The sequence below is a fragment of the Mercurialis annua genome, linkage group LG6, assembly GCF_937616625.2.
Source record: "Mercurialis annua linkage group LG6, ddMerAnnu1.2, whole genome shotgun sequence".
NCBI classification, from domain to species: Eukaryota; Viridiplantae; Streptophyta; class Magnoliopsida; order Malpighiales; family Euphorbiaceae; genus Mercurialis; species Mercurialis annua.
The window spans coordinates 45,576,013-45,589,229 of record NC_065575.1 but is presented as its reverse complement, the minus strand read 5'-3'; the positions used below and the strand labels follow the sequence as shown (position 1 = coordinate 45,589,229).

The following is a 13,217-nucleotide window of genomic DNA, read 5'->3' as shown; positions in this document are numbered from 1 at the left end:
GTTACTGATCCCCTTATCCCCCTGAAGACTTGCAAAGTAAGGAGGTTAACCGCGCTTCCTTCGTCCACTAGGATCCTCATCACTCTAAAATTGTTAATCAATGCTCTGATTACTAGCGCATCGTTGTGCGGTTCCTGCACATGTCTTCCGTCTTCCGGTCCAAAGGTGACCAACGGTAGCTCGTCTGCTGATGCTCTGGTGCTTATCGAGTACACGCCTTTACGTATCTTCTTCTTCTGTGCTTTCGAATAGGGCTCCCCTCCTTCTATCATGTTGATTACGCCCATAGGTTCTTTGAATCTTTTGTTTGCCTCTTCCTTTTCCATATGTTCTGGTTTCCTTTTTTCTGTACTTCCTTCTGTACGTACAAACTTCTTCAACACTCCTGACTGGATCAGCTGTTCTATCTCCCGCTTCAAGTCCCAGCACCTATCTGTGTCGTGGCCATATCCTTCATGGAATCTGCAATACTTGCTCTTATCTCTCTCTTTGTCTGGGTGTAACTTCCTGGGTGCATTGTACATGACCCTATTGTTCTTCATCCAACTGAATATTTCCACTGGTGCTCTATTCAAAGGCGTGAAGTCAAATGGCTTGTTTCCTCTTCCAAATCTCTGTGCCCTGTCGTCTCCTCCTCTACTGCGGTATCTCTCCGGTTTATCCTCTTCGTACTGCTTTGTCAGCGTTCTTCTTGCTTCATCCAGTTCCACATACTTATGTGCTATTGCCATCAATTCTTGGAAAGTGGAAGGCTTTTTCATTAAGATCTTGTCTCTCAGTCGTTCGAACCTAGTTCCCATCTTCATGGCTTCTATGGCTGTATCATGGTTTAGGTGCTCTATCTGGACTGCTTCTTTATTGAATCTCTCTACAAAGTTTTTCAACGTCTCGCCTTCACCTTGTCTGCACTTCCGTAAGTCACTTGAGTTCTTCTGCAGCGGGATGTTTGTGCGGAAACGCCCTTTGAATGCCGTTGCCAATTCTGTAAACGTTCCGATGGTATTGGACTTCAGTCCGAGGTACCATTTCTGCGCTGATCCCTTGAGGGTGGCGGGGAATACTCTGCACAACATCGGATCTGAAACATCCTGAAGTAACATTATCGTCTTGAACTTTGAAATATGGCTTTTTGGGTCTCCGGTCCCATCGAAGGGCTCGAACGCAGGCAGCTTGAAACGAGAAGGGAATCTCACGTCTAATACCTCCCTTTTCAGTGGTGAAAAATCATCTCCTCCTTCATCGTCTTCGTAGCTATCCTTCTGGTACTTCCTCATCGCATGCTTAATCTTCTCATCTAGAGTGTTCTTCTCCCCAACTGCCCTTCTTCTGTTTGAAGAGTGGCTTTCTGCGTCTCGTTCCTTCCGTCTGCCTTCTCCCTCTTCCTTCTCCAGGTCTACGTATTCTCTCTGCTTCTTCGGAACTTCTCCATCCCTTGTTTTTTCGCCTTGCTGTGCGTCGTTCTTCTCTTTTTCTTTTCCCACGTCTCCTGGGAGTGGAGCAGTAAGAACACGCCGGGGGGCCGTTTCTTTATCTTTCCGTGCGTCTTTGTCTTGCCTTCTTAGGATTGGTTCCGATTGTTGCTTCCTCTGAGCTGGTGCTTTATCTGCTTCTACCGTTTTTTCTTTCGCGATTCCAATCAGTCTATCTTGGAAATCGTTAAAGCTCTTCAGCACCGCCTCATGGTAGAGCGGTGGTAGCTGGGCTCCTGGTGGTACATATGGTGGAATGTATCCAGCTGTTACCGCTGTGACGGTTCCTTCTGCGTCTAGGGACGGAAAAGGAATCGGTGCGGTGGGTCTTTGATATCCCTGGTGGTACTGGCTACCCCATGGGGTATACGTCTGTGGCCAACTTGCTGCGTTTTGATTATACAGGGGTGATGGATAATACATATTCTGCGGTGTATAATAATTCCAAGGAGGGAATACCTGACTAGTTCCGGGTAGTTGCGCTCCTCTGCCCATCAGCCCTGCTGTTGACCCGGGTATGGAAACCGGTGGTGTGATGCTCGCACTTGCGGCTCCGATTCCCACTGGGATTCCCGTGTTTGTCCTCAAAGGACCCGTCGTTCCCGCGGCTCCCGTCGGAGGTGGGTGAAGGGGAAAGACCATTCCGTCTGTTCTTGCTAACAGAGTTGGATTGCTGCCTCCGGCCATCTCTCTATCTCTGACTCCGACTCCAGGTGGTGGTGGTTCATCATGGTTGTCCATGAGTTTGTTTCAGCTCGTAGAACCAAAATTAGTTGATTTTTAGGAAAGAACAAATCGTTTCCCACAGACGGCGCCAAATGATGGTTCTGCGAATGATAGGATCTTCTCTTATCAACCTGAGATCACGAACACAGGTTAGAATGAGTCGGACGTTGTGTCCGACCACACTCCGATGCCTAAGTCAGATACCTTGTAAGGTTCAATGATAAATGACGTAGTTTAAAGAGAATGAATTAGGGTTTACCTTTGGTCTTCGGTCTACTTATATAGAATCCTTTCTCAGTAATTGACTCGAGGTCATCTTCTTGTGATTGTGTTTAATTCGGACTCATGCTGGAAAATAGGGATTTAAGTCAATCCCAATCTTTCCGGATTCCCAAGATCATATCAGCTAGGATCTGCGTCTACTGACTAATGACAGCTGTTTGGTATCTGCTGTCTACTATACTCATTTGACTATATGTACTGGGGTCAACTGCGTATCCATCAACTACTATGCTTAATCTTTTATCAAATACGTTATTTTCAATGGATTTAGCTAGCTATAGTTCTTCGACGTCTCAAGAGTTGAACGACGTCGTAGTAGCTATCTTGAATGATGCTGGAAGGCCTAATCTTGCAGACTATTTTCCCATCTTTAAGTTTTTGGATCCGCATGGTGTCCGCCGAAGGATGAAGGCTAATTTTGATAGATTACTAGAAATCTTTGATGGAATTATCGACAAGCGGATGCAACAAAGTTATTCGTCTTCTAATACTAGCGGCGATGTACTGGATTCACTTCTTATTCTCGCCGGAGAGAGGGATTCTGGTTTGACCATTTTTGATATAAAGCATATGCTTATGGTGAGGCTTTTTTGTTCTTCATAATCTTTTTCAGATGAATTATGTCTGTGGTGTCTTAACTTTTTTAATCTTCTATATTAGTGTCTGAACTTTTAACTTTTTTAAATTAGTATTTCAATTTTCAAAATTGTATTAAATGAGTGTTTTAAGTCATTTTCTAATCACCAGATAATAAAACTAATTGAAATTTTAAAATTTACCCATATGAATTTGTATTCTAATATATTATACATGTATTTTATACATGTGTATCATTGCACGCATAATTGTTAGTTTCTTATGGTTCAATAGTGCGGAAAAGCCATTTTTTTTTTCAATTTTTTAGATATCCATTTAAACTTTTTAAAATTGTAAATCTATCTAAATTTGACAAAGTAAAAATCTATCCAATTTGATAAAATTGATTTAATTGTGTGCCTTTATGACAATTGAGTTTGTAATTTTTTTAAAAAAAAAATAGAAAGAAAAAGAGTTGCAAATTAAGGCGCCATTGTTCAGATAAATAATTCTTTAAAACTATTAAATCGATTTTGAAATGTTGGATAAATTTATTTTCACCGAATTAACCAAATTGAAATAAAATTATAAAAATAAAAGAAATTTAACTTTCTAACACCAATAAACCTTTTTTTTATTAATATGACTTATAAATTAAGGAAAATGAGAGTTATTTCTATCTTTAAAACACTTGTGATCAGAAAATTGATAAAATCACTTGTTTAATATTTTTTTTAAATTGAAATATTAATATAGAAAAAATAAAAATTCAAACAAAAAATAAGAAAAATAAAAAAAAATCAGACAACTGGTGTAATTTTTACAATCACATTTAATGTGCTAACTTAAAATTTTCTTTGAATCGTATTTCTTTAGGACTATTTTATTGCGGGAACTGATACGAGCACGAGAACCCTAGAGTGGTCAATGGCGGAGTTGCTCCATAATCCAGAAAAACTTGCAAAACTAAAAAATGAGCTTAAAGAAGCAGAAGGCACACTTCAAGAATCCGACTTTTCAAAATTTCCTTATCTACAAGCAACAATTAAAGAAACCCTTCGACTGCATCCACCAGCCCCGTTCTTGATCCCACGTAAAGCTGAATCTGAAGCTGAGATTTGTGGCTTCAAGATACCAAAGAATGCCCAGATACTAGTAAATGTGTGGGCTATGGGAAGAGATGAAAACATATGGAAAAACGCAAATAAATTTGAGCCTGAAAGGTTTTTGGATAGCAAAATTGATGTGAAAGGGAAAGATTTCGAGTTGATTCCATTTGGAGGTGGGAGAAGGATATGCCCTGGATTGTCTTTGGCATATAGAATGTTGCACTTAATGTTGGCTTCTCTTATTCACTCGTTTGATTGGAAACTAGCAGATGGTGTTACACCAAAAGATATGAATATGAGCGAAGGTTTTGGCCTCACTTTACACAAGACTGAGCCTCTTCGAGCTGTACCTTATCACTAGCTTGTGTTGGCTTTTGTTTTAGTTATATTATGTTACTACTTCATTTTATAAATTCAGTTATGCATTGTTATGTTCGACTTCTAAACAATATGTTTGTTAAGAACATGTTCAAAACAAATTATATTCAATAACAAGAACATGTTACATCATGTCATGCATCTGGTTATTTTTTAGATCATTGCAGATTTATGTTTATCGTCCTTTATAAGTTAATATTGTCTCACTCTTTTTGACCATGACATACAGTCAAGTCAAGTACATTAGTTAGCAAGTAAGTATTAGAACAGTAAACAAACAGAATCACTCACGTTCCGTTAGATAAAAACTCGGCTTAAACTCGTTTGCAGTCTCAATAAACAAACTTAATTTTTTATTTTTTATTATTTATTTAAATGATCTGAACTTACATTTAGTGTTGGTCAACTTGTTTATATTTACGAAAGGCTTATTAGCGACAAATCCATCTCTAGTCGCTAAAATCATATTTTCTTATAGTGTATATGAGCTCGTGAGCTGGCTCATCTATGAGCTCGTGAGCTGATTCCCATGTAAATCAAGCGTTGCACTTAATTGGTTAATTACTTACATTGGGTTTAGTCAATTTGTAGAATTTTGTTAGAGTTTGTTTGTCTATATGCTAAATGGTTTGTTTAAAATTTCAATGAACGAGGTCGAATTCAATTCGTTTAGCACTTCTCATGTTCGAACTTGGTTTGTTTAACATTTAGATGAACGATCTGAGTTCGACCTCAACTCGTTTATGCTACACGAATGAACACAAACTGAATTTTAGCCGAATTCAGTATAGCAAGTTTGAACCGAGCTCAAGCTCAGTTTTGAATCGAGATCGAGCCAAGAAATGAACACTTTATTTATATAACAAGCTAAACATAAATACAATTTAGAATTTGGTTCGATTTGATTTGATTCAATTCTATTCGTTCACAACCCTAATAAATAGAGTTAATTTCATAAAAAAATCACGACCTTTACACAGAATTTCATTTTTATCACAACCTTCAAAAGTTGGCATTTAAAGACACGACCTTACATTTTATTTCAAATCTATAACTAAAGTAAAATTCGTTGTATTTTTTCTAATGAAAAATTACTAATTCTACATACTCTGACTGAAAGATAATAATATTTGGTGTCGATTTTATAATTTGGGTCTTTAATTAATGGTTTAATGAAGAATTTAGTAAAAAAAATATACTAAAATAATAGATTTGAAAAAAAAAATGAAAGATCATAATTTTATATAACAACTTTTAAAGGTCATGATTAAAATGAAATTTCATGTAAAGATTGTGATTTTTTTTTATGAAATTAACCCTAATAAATAAGAGAGAGATAAAGGAGTATTTCAAATAGGGCTCATATAAGCCCTGCGAGACCACACACTAATTCATACTAGATCAAACACCCACTTGACTGAATTGATGGGATATTGATTTTGACTGAGGACCCTTTACATGTCTCATAATTAACAGACATGACCACTGCTCACTACGCTAGGGGCAAAGGCCTTAATGCCATATACTTCTTATAGTAAGTGGATAATTGGAAAAGTATGGATTATTATCTGAATCTGTTATTTCTTTTCACTGTATGGATATGCATCCATGTCCTCACATTCAGCCGGAAATCACTTCCGCCAGGTCCCCGCCCTTTACCTATCATCGGAAACCTAATCCAGCTCGGCAGTACTAACCCCCACATAGTTCTCACTAATCTCTCAAAAAAATTCGGACCTCTAATGACCCTCAAGCTAGGTTTCAAAACCACTGTTGTCATATCCTCTCCAAATCTAGCCAAAGAAGTTTTACAAACACATGACCACGTCTTATCGAGCAGAACTGTTCCAGACGCAGTTCGTATATATGACCACGACAAGGTCTCAATGGTGTGGCAGCCAGCTTCGGTTCATTGGAGAAGCCTTAGAAAAGTGAGCGCCTTACATATATTCTCGCCGCAAAAGCTTGACGCTAGTCAAGATCTTCGTTGTAAAAAAATGCAGGAGTTACTATGTTACGTGCAAGAAAGCTGCGAGAAAAATGAAGCCGTTGATATCGGTCAAGCAGTGTTCACTACTCTGCTTAATCTCTTATCAAATACGTTCTTTTCAATGGATTTAGCTAGCTATAGTTCTTCGATGTCTCGCGAGTTCAACGACGTCGTAATAGCTGTCTTGAATGAAGCTGGAAGGCTCAATATTGCTGATTATTTTCCCATGCTACGGTTTTTGGATCCACATGGTGTACGTCGAAGGATGAAGGTTTATTTTGATAGATTATTAGAAATCTTTGATGGAATTATCAACGAGCGGATACAACGACGGGCTTCGGATTCTAATACTAGCAGTGATGTACTTGATTCACTGCTCATTCTTGCCGGAGAAAGCAATTCTGGTTTGTCCCTTTTTGATCTAAAGCATCTGCTTCTGGTGAGGCCTTTATCTTTGTTGATGTTAGTAGAAAATTTCTATTTTTTTCAAATTCTTCTTCTTTTGTTTACTTTTGAATAATAGAGAAATAATTATTAGAAGAATTATTCTTTAATAAATAATAAGGGGGTGTTTGGTTTATTAAAAAATAAAAAAAATACAGAATAACTAAAACTATTTATATAACTGTAACCATAAATTACATCAACATCTAAAAATAAAAATATTTATAGTGATAAATATTTTTGAAGTCACTAAATTATGATTTTTTTTTACAAAACGAATGCCGAACTATAAAAAGTTATAAAATGATTACTAAAGTATAGTTTTTTATAAACCGGTTACCGAATTATAAAAAGTTACATAACGGTTATCAAATTATTATTATATATTTATAGAAAAGCTATCTTACTATACATGTTTTCTTTTCGGAGTCTCTTTTCTTATAATGTGTAGATTTTTTTAGTTCTTTTGGCCTTGGCCTTGGCTTTTTTTTATAATAAAAAAAATAAACTATGTTAGTGGGAATAATAAAACTAAAAATTACTATAACTAATTATAATTGTCTTGTATCACATTTCTTATTCTTAAGGACATTTTTACTGCCGGCACCGATACGACAACAAGAACACTAGAGTGGTCAATGGCAGAGTTGCTTCACAATCCAGAAAAATTAGCAAAACTCAAAAATGAGCTTAAAGAAGTGGAAGGCATAGTTCAAGAATCCGACTTTTCCAAATTCCCTTATCTACAAGCAACAATTAAAGAAACCCTACGACTGCACCCACCAGGCCCATTCCTAGTGCCACATAAAGCTGAATGTGAAGTAGAGATTTGTGGCTTCAAGATACCAAAGAATGCTCAGATATTAGTAAATGTGTGGGCTACAGGAAGAGATGAAAACATTTGGAAGAATGCAAATATGTTTGAACCAGAAAGATTTTTGGATAGCAAGATTGATTTTAAGGGGAGAGATTTTGAGCTGATTCCATTTGGAGCTGGGAGAAGAATATGCCCTGGATTGCCTTTGGCATATAGAACGTTGCACCTAATATTGGCTTCTCTTATTCAGTCGTTTGATTGGAAGCTAGCCGACGGTGTTACGCCAAAAAATATGAACATGAGCGAGAGTTTTGGTCTGGCGTTGCATAAGGCCGAGCCTCTTCGAGTTGTACCTTATCACTTGCATTAGCTTTCATTTAAGTTATACTATGTTACTACTTATTTTATAGTTTCGGCTACGCTTCGTTGTTATTCGACTTCTAAACAATACTTATGTTAAGAATGTATTTGAAAAAATTATGTTTAAAAACAGGAAGATGTTATATGTTTTGCATATGGTTATTTTTATATCATTGGAATGCTTACTAAGTTACTAGAGATTCTCATACTGCATTCATACTTGATATAGAATTATTAGAGAGAAACTCATGATGGACTTACTTGTATTTTGGCATAAATATTAGGAGCTTATTTGTATTTCGTCATATATACAATTCATTCATATTTTAGATAAATTTATCATGAAGGGCTTATTTGTATTTCGCCATAAAATTAGGGGCAAAATAAAACCCTTTCCCAAAAATTGAACAAATAACGTTGGATTTGAAAGAAAAACACACCATTTGCGGAACCCACACCCACGTGGCCACATCTAAGATTCGCACCATTTTCTTTCCATACCACCACCGTCACATTTTCACCAATAAGTAGCTCCTCCTAGTCTTCGCCGAAACCATCCGCTCATTAGCCATGACAGTAACTAAATTCCTTCTACAACTAAGCATCGCCGCTCTCATGATCGCCGCAACCGCATCGCAGAGAACCTCTCCAACCGTCTACACCAATCACACCGTCGGCGATGACTCCGGCTGGTTTTTCAACTCCACCACTAACTCAACCGCCGCTAACTATTCCTCTTGGGCTGCTTCTCAAATATTCAATTTAGGAGACTTCTTGAGTAAGCTATCGTAAATAATTCACTTATTAAATTTATATTATAAAGTTTTTTTTAATTATTGCGATTTGTGCAGTTTTTAATACGAACACGAATCAGACGGTGATCCAGACATATAACGTGACTACATTCATGAACTGTACAATGGATGAAGCATTGGATAATGATACGATTCAATACGACGGTGGAAACGCGGCGTTTGGTGTTGCGTTGACCATTTCTGTACCGTTGACTATTGAAGGTCCTAACTATTTTTTCTCTGACGGTGATGACGGTAATCAATGCCTGAACGGTATGGCATTCGAGATCAAAGTCAATCGCGGCCTTGGCTTGCCTCCCAGCCTAAATCAACCGCCGCCGCCGCCGTACATGGAGCCTCCAGGTCCTGATTCAGCTCAATCGCCGCCGATTCCTATCCACGGAGGATCGGAATCGCCGGGGAATCTTGGGGTTAAGGATGGCGTTAATGTTCACGGCGTTGCGTGTGTTCTTCTGTTTGTCATAGCTGGTTTTACTCTGTTTTAACGACACAAATGGTATACAGCCTACAGGTGTTCTTTAATTTTTTTGCCGTATTTGAATTGTTCGGGCCTTTTAGGATATTTTTGCAGGGTGTTATAGAATCTAATTTTTTTTAGAACAAATGAAATAGATACTTGAAATTCTACCAAAAAGAAAGAATAGATACTTGAAGTATGAAACCAATCAATAAAAGCTTTTCATATTCTGATCTTTGATATTTTCTTCTATGAGCTATAGTAAAAAAAATATGAAATGATTGATATGAAATATGAATAATTGATCATAGGGACAATGTCGTTGATCATTCCTTGCCTTTTCTTTCCCGTGTCGGTTAATATTAGGGGTGTAAACAAACAAAATTACTTATGTTCATTTATTAAAACTAGTGTCGCTTTACGTGTTTCACACGTGGCTCGTAGTGTGACTCGTCAATTTTATATTTTATTATTCATTTATATTTATTATAAAACAAAACTAAAATTAACTTTATAATTACTTGTAATATAAATAGAAAATATTTAAATAATAAGTTATTAGAAATAGTTTTTTTAATTATAATTTTAAATGATTAAAAAATAATTAAATATTAAAAGTAGTCTATTTTATAATATTAGTTACTTTTATTAGAAGCATATCTTGTATTAATTATGGATTCGGAATTCATATACCAAATTATAATAGTACATATTTTATTAGTATATTTCTTTGTATTAGGAATACTGTAATGTATAAACTCTTCATTAAGTTAGGACTTTGTTTTTTCTAAATGGCAATGTTCAATTTGTACGAATTAGGCATGATAAAAAATTAAATAGGTAAATTATATTTTATACAACTCTATTATAATTAGGATTACAATTACAATATATCTAATTAGGACTTTAGTTATATTATATCTTTACTAACTAATTAATTAATTACCATAAAACCGTTATTTAATAATAAATTAGAAAGGATTATTCGGTAAATTTGCCTGTCCCCCCCCCCCATCCGTGCTTTTATATATAGCTAGTTTCGCATTACGTGCTATGCACGTGGCTCGTAATGTGACTCGTCAATTAAATTTATTATAAAATTACATAATCTATTTTATTTATAATTAATATTAAATTAGTTAGCATTTTTTGTTAAATAAAGTTATTTATTATTTTTGTAAAATTTTGATTGGAATCAATTTTTATAAATAAATAAATAAATTACATATCTTTAATGGTCTATTTTTTAAAAATGAGTAACGGAGCTATAGTTGTTGTATGCCCCCCACATATACACAGCATTAGTTAAATGTTATAAAAGCAAATCATATTAATATGTAATTAAAATACTTCAACATTTCGTGCTAGAATGATCTATATAAGTGCATGAATAATTGATTGTAAATAGTGAAATTTTTTTCTCACGTCTCATGATTGAATATTCAAAATAACATTACTAACTATTAAAACATTATCCAATAATCCATGTACTTATATAATTGGGAGAACCAACGGAACTTTCACATTCAATCTCAACAATTAGTGCATTTCCTTTAGTTCCCTTTTTTAAAAATACTAATTTTAATTTAATTATTTTAATAGCTATCTACTAATTAATAGGTATATTGATCATATATAAACTCAAATAGAAATCAAGTAATAATTACAATTATCGGAAACTCCTCACATATATCAACTTTTTATACTCAAAACATCACTTTCGTAATTATAATGTGGCCATAGTCTAATATCTATATTTGCACTGGTGTGACGATTATGTGTTCTTATTATACACATAATAATTGTGTCATCATACTATGATACCCATTAATAATTTAGAATTATTATTTTATTATTTATTTGTTTCTTTTAATCTACTAACATTTTCATAAATTTGTTCTCATGAAGCAATATTGGTATGAGCATTTGGTCAAAAATTGAAAGAAAATTACTGAATTAGTTAATAGTTAATAGAAATTTTATCCGCTTTTACTGCCCACCATAGTTTGTGATGACTAATAAATCTTAGAAATATACTCCTTTACGTAGTGGTAATAGTTAGAGGAAGAATTATAGTTATAATAGAAACAAATTATAGAAGATCTTTTGGATATACGTATATGAAATTCAACTTCGGCAAAATTTTAGGTGAAGAGAGATTTATTAGTCTTTTGGATATATGTATATGAAATCCAACTTCGGAAAAATTTTAGGTGAAGAGATATTTATTAGTCAACAAATTAAATAATTGTGTTTTAATTAGGATTCTAATTATAATATATTTTTAATAATTAATTAATCAATGACCATCAGTGACGAAGCCAGACGATAAATTCAGGAAGGGCACAATTGAATTAAAAATTTAAATTATCAAATCAAGCACCTGTAATCAAATTCAATTGAGAAAAAAGATAAATTAAATTTAATTGAGTGACACAGTAGCAATAAAAAAAATCAAATTTGTGTTTAAAACTGTTCATCTTTTACCGGAAGTCATAGAGAATGCTTAATCCAAATTCATATATTCTAAGGATTAAATAATTATAAATCAAGCACATGTAATCCTAAACTAAAATTACAGCAACTAAAAACATAATCAAAAAAATAAATTAAACATTCAAACCCGTAAAAAGCTGAAATTATAGATTATTATGAGCAAACAAAAATTAGAAAAAAATTGTATTAAAGTAAAACTGCAATAATTAATAAAAATCACAGATTTTACTAAATAAATAAACAAACATCCTTCGTAAAAGGCAAAAGATAATTAAATAAAAAATCAAAATATAAAATTAAGATCAAAATAAACCTGGAATAGTGGTACTTGTTGAGTGCCGAATTGCCGTATTTTTTTACTAATTTAATTTTATTCTAATTGATTAAACCCTAGTCTATAACAACAAAACTCTAAATCTGGATCAATGAATAACAAAATATCCACTATAATTTTTTGTTTAATGAAAGTGAGGTAGGGCCTAGGCCCTTGCTGGCCATACCCTACCTCCGTCCCTGATGACCATTATACCTTTATTTAGTAATAAATTAGAAAGGATTATTCAGTAAATTTGCCTGTCCCCCCCCCCCATCCGTGCTTTTATATATAGTATAGATGAGTCGAATTTAATTATACCAGTGGCTGATGCGTTTATATTCACATCTTGTACTCGAGTTGCTGGATAGTTAAATGAACTCATAATAAGATCGATTAAAAATTTGTGAATTAGCTCGTATAGGAATTCGATAAATGATATATGAAAAAGTTTATATATGATCTCGATAAAAAAATTGTGAACTATAGCTCGTATATGATTTAATAAAAATTTGTGAACTGATTTTCGTACGTATATGAGTTCGATTATACTTTGCAGACTGTCTCATATTTAAATTAAATTTAATGTTTTTACTTTTATTTTTACTTTTATTTTTAATTTAATTATAAATATTTATATAATAGTTATTTTTAGAATTGATTTATTTTAAATGTAATCATATATAATCTTTAAATATTTTAAAGTTGTCATTTGATCTTTATTCGTTGTTTTCGATAATGGTTGGTTGCATTTATCTTTTTATATGTTTCATGGTTGCCTTTTGCCATTTATTTCCCATTTAAAAAAACTATTTAGGCTGTATATGCTTATTTAAGTCCTACATGAGCTCATATCTCTATTTGTTCGTTTAGATGCTAAACAAACAAACACAAACTCGCTATTAAACATCTAAATAAACGAGCATAAGTTCGTTTCATTAAACATTTAATCAAACGAATATACATTTGACACCAATCCAATATG

At 34.0% G+C, this 13,217-nt stretch overlaps 3 protein-coding genes across 3 annotated transcripts; all 3 read left to right on the top strand.

Annotated features, from left to right (window-relative positions):
* The first annotated feature begins 2,705 nt into the window (after nucleotides 1-2,705).
* LOC126688250 (geraniol 8-hydroxylase-like) lies at nucleotides 2,706-4,672 on the top strand. The gene is made up of 2 exons (XM_050382882.2): nucleotides 2,706-3,056; nucleotides 3,930-4,672. Exons 1-2 carry the CDS (start codon nucleotides 2,706-2,708, stop codon nucleotides 4,521-4,523), a joined length of 945 nt encoding a protein of 314 aa, XP_050238839.1. The 3' UTR covers nucleotides 4,524-4,672.
* A 1,339-nt stretch (nucleotides 4,673-6,011) lies between these two features.
* Nucleotides 6,012-8,294, top strand: LOC126653999 (cytochrome P450 76T24-like). The gene is made up of 2 exons (XM_050348004.2): nucleotides 6,012-6,969; nucleotides 7,562-8,294. Exons 1-2 carry the CDS (start codon nucleotides 6,097-6,099, stop codon nucleotides 8,159-8,161), a joined length of 1,473 nt encoding a protein of 490 aa, XP_050203961.1. The 5' UTR covers nucleotides 6,012-6,096; the 3' UTR covers nucleotides 8,162-8,294.
* A 292-nt stretch (nucleotides 8,295-8,586) lies between these two features.
* Nucleotides 8,587-9,660, top strand: LOC126654000 (blue copper protein-like). The gene is made up of 2 exons (XM_050348005.2): nucleotides 8,587-8,929; nucleotides 9,003-9,660. The coding sequence occupies exons 1-2, from the start codon at nucleotides 8,722-8,724 to the stop codon at nucleotides 9,449-9,451; spliced, it is 657 nt and encodes a 218-aa protein (XP_050203962.1). The 5' UTR covers nucleotides 8,587-8,721; the 3' UTR covers nucleotides 9,452-9,660.
* Nucleotides 9,661-13,217: the final 3,557 nt, after the last annotated feature.